The sequence below is a fragment of the Pituophis catenifer genome, unplaced genomic scaffold (assembly GCF_029215685.1).
Source record: "Pituophis catenifer annectens isolate HBS135680 unplaced genomic scaffold, rPitCat1.0.hap2 SCAF_1, whole genome shotgun sequence".
NCBI lineage: Eukaryota > Metazoa > Chordata > Lepidosauria > Squamata > Colubridae > Pituophis > Pituophis catenifer.
In genome coordinates this window covers 209,903,325-209,911,809 of record NW_027256881.1, presented here as the reverse complement: position 1 = coordinate 209,911,809, position 8,485 = coordinate 209,903,325, and the positions used below count along the sequence as shown (strand labels likewise).

Here is an 8,485-nt window from a genome sequence, read left to right as displayed (position 1 = left end):
CCTATTACTGACCCAATTCTTCACTAAACACTTTAAACACTACACTAAAAAATTCCAATTGCAAATAACAGGAGCTGAGGTTTTTTGTGTATGAGAGATAGATTTTGGAAATGTGGTTGTATTCCCAATTTGGAATACTCTGATAAGAGAAATAGGATTGCCATGCCCAAATCCCTAATATTTGAAATCTTGTGACAAGTTTGCAAATGTGAATGCAAACTTATATTTAAATTACCTTAATTACAATAAACGTGTAGCATTTCATGTTTGCATTTTTAAAAGTTCTTGTTTTGAACTAGTCCTGACAAGTCTAAATATATACAATATATGTAACATCATCCTACATACTTTCAATCCTTCCCTTCTTTTTTACAGACTTTTCCTCCAGAGATATTCTTTAGTGCTACCACCCTTTTCCTCCATTATACCTCACTATCCAGAGCTTCTAAAGGTCTTTCAACATATGTCAATACTTTGGAAGCAAGTATATATACAGTATATATATTATTAAAAACCACCCAGTAATGGTAGATTATATTCTGTTTTCATAAGGTCACAGTTAGGAACATTATTTTGTCAAAGGAGAAAAGGGATTTTTTAAAATGATACATAAGTATATAGATACCCAAAGCAAATGCAAGTGTCAAGATGATACATGTTATGATGACAGCATGATACAATCTTTCTGTTACATACTTGCACCTCAGTGTCTGACCAAATACATAAATTGCGGTTTTCTTTTCATGGTGCATAGTTTGTAATGCGCTCCCATCCTACAATGCCTATGGAAATTGTAATTAAATCTCATTGTTGCAGTGCAAACCACTGTTTGATTATTTTTTTGGTCAGGTATATATTTGTGTTGCAGCTTCCATGAAAGATTGTCAAAAGCCTTTTGAATTAAAATTAATTTTCTGACGCACTATCTCTGAAATACTGTAGTGTGTTCTATGATAAAAAATGAACGCACCAGGAAAAGTGAAAGTCAGCTGAAAATAATTAGCATTTTGTGTGGTTGCATCTTTAAGCTCAGGACATCAACCACTGTTCAGTGTGGATACGTACTTCACACTGTTGGAAGAAATATCCATCTGGTTCAGTTCCAAGTGGGGAGAAAGACATTGGAAACATGGAGGCTGATTGGAAAGATGGTTTATTGATGGAGAGGACCACATGGGTTTGAGGTCCTGGGCAGCTGAACACATGGAGGAGAGGTATTTATACCACCTCTTGGGTCTTGCCTCTGAGCTTCCTGTTCCTGTGCAAGAAATGTATTCTATTGGTTATCAGACTCCCAGGGGGCTATGCAGGGGTCATAGCTAAGGTTGTCTGAGGTAAGTTTGGTTGAACCTTGCTGGGTGATGCAATGAAGCGGCTTGGTTGTGCCATGTGGTCAGCTCTGCTGATAATCCTATTATGTCCTGGAGGGTCATGTCTTAATCCCATCATCCTCGAGCTGAGGTCTTTTGTTTTGTAGATACAATGGGCACCAAATATCTGCTGGGGGCAGGGAGCTGATCTTTGTCTTTAAAAACATGTTTCTCCTTTTCTCATCCAGGGAAATATAGTATTCTGCCTTTTTACTATTTCCTAGAATATTTCTAGTCAGGAATGACTAGCACATATGTGCAAGGAGAACCTTTACCTTTAGAATATTTCATTCTTCTAGGAGAGGAGTGGGTGCTAACTTTTTACAACACTAACACATGGAAAGCAGTTTAAAGGAATTATATGAAATGGCTATTCCACCTGATTTTATTATTTGCATTATTCACCCGATTAATAACTCATATTACTTAGAGTTTCAGTAGTGTTTCCATATGCCTTCATATAAAATATAACTCTCAAAAGTACTGTTGTGACTAATACCAACAAGAACATTTCTTGTTGGTATTATTTATTGCATCTGCAGCAAAGTGCAGAAGTAATGGGTTTTTCATTTGTCATTATTTAGCTGGAAAAGGCTATCATCATTTTTCAAGTAATGGTCTTAAAAACAAAAGGTTCAATAAAGACTCATAAACTTTCAACACTAATACAAAGTTGAAGAGAAAATCTAAAGTAACTCGTCCTGCTATTGAGGAAGATAATTGGGGGTTCACATTTCAAATTCAGGAAGCCTTGTCTTTTCTGTCACTTCTTGTTTGGAATAGATCTCTCAGTCCATTGTCACAACAACATTATAATCTTAGATATTCACAGAGGTGCTAATAGTGTAAAAGTGGTTAGAAATATTGACTGTATATTGGTTGATTTTTTTTTCTTAAGAGCACTTGTAAAATGATTTGAAATATCTATGTGCCAGTTTCTCAAAATGCAGTTCAAAAGCCTAGGCATAGCTTTAAAAGCCAAATTCAGATGCCATGTCCCAGAAGGGCAATTTGTTTATAAAAAGACTGTAGGATCATACATTTAGCTCCCTTAAGATTGCATAACATCTCAAGCCCCTTTATATTCAGAATGAAAACATCTGTCCTGGGATTTATTTCTATTTATTGAGGCTTACTCCATGATGTAATACCCTGATATGAAGATATAGACATAAGAGCTACAATCACACAAAATACTGAAAAAGAAATTAAGAGAGTCCTTCTTTTACTCTTAAAGGTAGGACATTACAAATCAGACAAACTGATCTTGCTCTGTAACTTCATTTTTTCCTGCTTTTCTTGATTACTTTTTGTTGTTGCTGAAAAAAAATCAATTTAATAATGATTGAGTTTATGGTTACTAGGGGAAAAGGTATCATTTTTATCTTAGTTCAGATCATAAAGAAAAAATAGATTTAATGCATGTAATAGTGGGAAGGAAACATTCTGATCCTTAATCATATAAGGAAGTTAATGAACAGATTCTGACTTTTCAAATGAGAGGTTATTAGAGCTAACTCTGTTTTGTACTTGTTAATTACATACCAAGTGCAAACAGAAGTTTGGTCACAGATTATCATCTTTTCAAAATACCTGAAAAGGTTCTCTAAACAGTGTTATTGAACTTCTATAGCAAAAAGCTACCATCCAATCCCATCACTCTTAGGGTTGAACACAATTATTCTAATTTAATAGGCATATTATCAAACAATGGCCTACTGGATATTTTTATTCAGTTTCAGTTTCAATGAGTTAAAAAACCACTCATGAAATTATGCTCTTATTGCCTACTAAAAAGTGTAACAAATTTTAACACTTTTCAAAACTATAAGCTTTGAATTCTGATAGGATACAGGTTAAGGAAGAATAGTAATCTGTAACAGGCCTGGGTCCATCAGTTACTTGGGACACTCATTCATATTGTAGCACTTGCATTAATAAACCCACAATATTCTGAAGTTAACGATTTCTGAAACAAAACAAACTTTCCTCCTATAAGCAGATTTAAGCACCTAATAGGAGTTCTGGCTAAATCCAAAAGGTACATCTGCTGTCCATTCATACTGTAATCTCAAGGTTTTTAAAACACTGAATATCCCCAACACCATCAGCTGTGCCAAAATAAAAGCTCTGCTGGAATCTAAAACATCTCCAAATCAGGATCCTGAGAATACGCAGCGCTTTTGATGCAGACATATTTCATAGTTCTAATAATGTCAACAGACAAGCATGTTTTCATCTCCAGTTAACTGAGTCAAATGAAGTAGCATCCAATAACCCAACTGTTCTCTTATCTTTTCGGTTGGAAGATAACCAGTCCTGAGGTTGGGAGGACTTCTCGCAAGAATAAAAAAAAACTCATAACTCCCAAAGGAACACAAAGACGTACTTCTAAGGAAGTGGTCCCAAAGGTGCTTTTCTTTTTTTTCTTCAAAATGCAACTGGCCTTTCTTAGTTGAACGGAAGAAGCCTCTTGGATGAGAAGCTGTAAGTTTGTTTGTTTGTTTTTTTTTAAATCAAGTAAGTCCAGTTGCCTTTTGGGGAAAACAAAGCACCTTTTGAGACAACCCACGACCTTGATGATTTGAGAATCCCCACGATGGGCTAAGGAAGCGCGAGGAGTAATTCCCCCCCTCCTCACCAGATTCCCCCCAGCAAGACTAAAAATGCATACTTATCACATGCATGTCTGTGCATAAACACATATGTACACAGAGACGCACTCATGCGCATGTGTATTGTGCGAGTGCGCGCGTATGCATACATACACATACACCTTTTAAGAGCGCTCTGCTCTTAAGGCTAAAATATGCAGCTTTGTTGCTCTGACGGGCAAGATCCAAAGGAGTTCCAATTACGGGTTTTTTTTGCACTGCGCAGAAAACCGAGCGGCTCAGCTGCGCGCTCCACAAAACCGCCCTCCCCACCCCAACCGCGCGCGCCTTCCACCACACCTGGAACGTCGCACAGGCGGGAGAATCGCGTCCCTTAAACCCCGCGAGGCGCGGGAAAGGCGGGAGCGAGGCCCCACCCACCCTTCGGCCCCTCTCCTTGTTCCAAATGGCTTAGCGCAGCCTGCCAATCAGGAGAAATTATCCGCCCACAAACGCGCACGCCCCATGTGTGGAAGGGGCAGCGGTTAAGATTAGCGGAGGAGGGAGGGAGGGAGCGAGTGAGTCCGCGCGTGCGCTAGGAGGAAGCTGTTTGGGGGGAGTGGGGACAGATTAAAAAAAAAAAAAAGAGGGAGGGAGGGGGGAGGTGGAGAAGAAACAAAAACAATCGCTCGAGCCCCGCCATCTTGGCTCGCTTCTCTCCACCACGCAAGTGAATGGGTAGCTATGAAATTACCACAGGGGAGCGGCAAGGTACGGAGGGCTACTCAGCGCTACCAGCCTGGCCTGCACGACGATAAAAGCGGCGCTTTCCCTTTCCTTCTGTTCGCCTTCGGTTTCCGCCGCCGCCTCTTCCAGGGAAGAAAATCTCGGCAGGGCCCTTCCTCTTTTTCGCCGTCGGCTCTTCAACTTCGCTACCCAGAGCTCAAAGTTGGGCTTAGCCGCCTTATCTCCGACGCCTCCGCCAGCCAAGAGACCGAAGGGCTGGACCTCGGAGTCTCAGGCTTTTCGCAGTCTGGGAGGAAGAGTTAGGAGGAGGAGGAGGAGGAGAAAAGGCGAGGGGCTCCTCGACCGCCTGCTCGCCTTTCCTCCCTCCGTTGTTCTCGCTGCACGGTCTGGTCTGGTCTGGTCTACGCTGCATAGGAGGCACAACGAGGGGAGAGGGGAAAAGGCGAGCGAGGATTGACCGGGCTACGTGCCCTCACCCGCCCCATTCTCATCCACTCGCTGCTGGCGTGAAGAAAAGGGAGGAGGAGGAAGAGGAGAAGAAGGAAAAAGGGAGGAGAAGCAAACAAAAACCAAGTTGGACCGCGGACGAAGGAAAAAAAAAACCCGCCTGCCTCCAAACCGGGGGAAGGGTGATGGTGGGGAGGGGGAGAAACCTTGGTGGTAAACGGTGAGCCGGTGAAGGTTGAGAGCGGAGGGAGGGCCCGCCGACAAACGCCTCGACGAGCTTGAAGAGGGTTTTGTTGCTTGTGGAGAGAAGATCTTATTTAACCCGCCAGCTTGGTCGCTCCAAAAAGACCGATATACCCTTATTTGATCTCCGAGCTTCTTAGAGCATTCGCTTCCTTCGCCTGCTTTTATATTTGAGACGTTTTTATGCTTAACTGCTTCAGGAAACCTCTCGGAAGGGTCTCGAGTCTTTTTTTAAAAATAGATTTATTTTTTAGAACTGTGAAAAGAAAAATCCCCTTTTAACATCTGGAAAGAGCATCGCCTCCTTCCCACCCTCCCTCCCTCATTTTCGTGCGATTTCAAAATACCAAATACAAAGGCGGTTTTTAAGTGTAATCTGGGCACTTGAATAATGGAGGGGTTCTTGTAGGAGTTGGGGAGAAGCCTGAAATCTGTCGGGCAAATGAGAAAAAGATCGTGAAAACAAACGGATGGAATAAACAAGGGGAAGCATTTTCCTAGTCTCTAGAGAAGGACTCGCCATTCCTTACATGTGTGATTTTACAGAGGACTGAATACCTCTTATTTCTGCTCTCTTGTTTGCTCTGAGCATTTGTTAATAGGAAACACCAGTGTTTTACAAATTGGTTTCCTATTGGTTGTTACATCGAAGTCATATTTATTTTGACACTTGAAACGAAGACGAAACTTTCTCATCCAGATACTACATTGTGTAAAAGCAGTGTGAAGACAAGAGTATTGTTTACTAATATTTGTGCGTCTTGCCTGTTTCCAGGGCACATGGGAAATACGATTTGACACTGAAGAAAATATATTGTGCTTCAGGACAATTATTAGTTTTAACATTCAGCTACTTCATTGTTGAATGTTCATCTTTTAATCTGGAGAGTTAACATCCTCTTATGAATTGGATTTTTTGCCATTGTTAGAACAGAAGCCAAATGATGTGTTTCCAAATGTACTGGAGGGTCTATTGAATAAGAGCTAGAGAGACTATATTATAGAAGCTGGATTTCATTCTTATGGATGCATTATTTTCCAAATACATTATCATCACTTTGAGGAAGTGACAGACGGATTTTCGTGTTTGTAAGATCTCAAAAACTGGATATAGCATTTTCCCCCCCCCTATTGATTCTAACAATTGAGAAAATGGGAGCTGCTACAAAGCTGGTGTTTGCTGTTTTTCTTATATCTTGTTCTTCAGGCAAGTATATGCTTTTTTCACTATTAGTTCATAATATAACAATATAACTAGATTCAAATGCATATTTACATTTTTCATACTGTTTTCAACAGTTATTATTATTCCAGAAATATAATAAAGTTGAGTATTACTTCAAGCAAAGTATTGAATCAGGGTTTATAAGCCACCTCTGCAACCTAGTAATTCGGAGCATTATACAAAATGTTTTATAGTAATTAAAAGATTTTTTCATATTTATAAAATTTTAAATGAACTATGAAAATGTGTATTAGAATAGTTTCATTTGGGTTTAGAATTTTTAAAGGCCTCTTAATATTGGGGAGTGAATATAGTAATAAACCCTGAGTTGTGCAGCAGAAAATCTGCATTTTAAATAAATTTGTAGTTTCAGGGAAGTACTTTCCTGGATAGCAACTAGTAGTTAGACTTACTGTTTTCTGGACAAAGCTATTCAAGGATATAATCATCTGGGTTGTCTCTTCATTATTTAGAATGTAATATATGATCTGTTTTTATTTCATTTCCAGAACAGTTCTGAGTTTTAATAGAAAATTATTAATGAATTTATATACATAGTTATGATTTCTTATTACATATCTGGTAGTGAGAGCCCTGTGTAAGATTCTGCTGAATGGTACACTTCTCTTGTGGTTATTAAATGGATGCAGTCTAGTCTTGTGTCTGTAATGTTATTGATCTGTTCTGTGTGGGCTGACTGCTGTGAAATGGCGATCACTAAGCGATTGAACAGGCTGAAGTTTGCTTAAAAGAGAAAAATGGCTAATCTTGCTTTTGGATAATAATTCTGACAAAGTTATAGTGGATTTTAAATAAGTGATAGTAGTAAACTTGAAACTCCCTCATACTAGTAAACTTGTAACCATTTTAGCTTTCTGGTAAAATATCCGTTAGGATACAGTACCATATTTAAATTCTTCAGTTGCTTTTTGACAGTAAGATTTGAGGTTTTCCTATGTACTTTGTTTATATTTGTATTTTATTAATTTCAATCAAGATCTACTCTTATTTTTTAACTATTGACAGAGAAGCAGTTCAAGCCAATTAGGAATTCTAAGTTGTTTCTAAAAGATTGATAGCAAAAACAATTATCAGAGAGATGATACTTAAAGATAAGTACCTTTAAATATACCTTACAAGTTTTTAATACTCATATGGAAACCCATACAAACAATACAATATATTCATATTAGCTTTATTATAAAGTTAGGCATACGTTACTGTAGTGATGATAAAGTTGCAGGGAGTAAATAAGACTTCAATACTTATTCAGTAAGCTTAGTGTACATGTCCCAGATCTCTTCCAAGCAAACTGAAATTTAGGCCAACAGATTTACATCCTTGCTGTTTTAATTTTTTTTATTTTTGCAGAAATGAAAATTGAAAAGTTCGATTGAGACCTTACCTTTTAAGTGAGCTGCTAGAAAGATCTCAATATTTTCTCTGATTTTCCTATTTGTTTTCTAGAATTTCTCTTTCCATGTTGATTGTGTTGCTGTAGAATGGAGTTATATAAATACAAAAAAAACAAAAAAACATCTTGCACTGCTATTCTAAGTTTTAAGTAGTGATGGAGACCCACAAAACATATGTAATTTCACATATTACACTAAACCAGGATTTTAATATGAATTTTGCACATTCCCAAGTCAAAAACAAATAACATGGTTTAGAAAGTTAAAAGATCTAGTAAATAAGGTTTACTTTTGAGTAAATATAATTTTAAAAAACCTAAATGTTGAACTTGAAAAATCACTGAAATTATCATTGTGGGTCATATTTTTAAAATAAATTTAGCAATAATTTTTGCGGTATTCAAAAAATGACTGAAAACATGTATATATTGAGAAACTCTGAAA

At 38.1% G+C, this 8,485-nt stretch overlaps 1 protein-coding gene across 2 annotated transcripts in view; it reads left to right on the top strand.

The window, feature by feature from the left end:
• The first annotated feature begins 5,307 nt into the window (after positions 1–5,307).
• The window catches only part of ACVR2A (activin A receptor type 2A), a 51,879-nt gene continuing 48,701 nt past the window's right edge, over positions 5,308–8,485 (top strand). For both annotated transcript variants that reach the window (XM_070945424.1, XM_070945344.1), the window contains exon 1: positions 5,308–6,608. In XM_070945424.1, the coding sequence (XP_070801525.1) occupies positions 6,554–6,608 (55 nt within the window). In that variant the 5' untranslated portion in view covers positions 5,308–6,553. The remainder of the gene's footprint in view (positions 6,609–8,485) is intronic.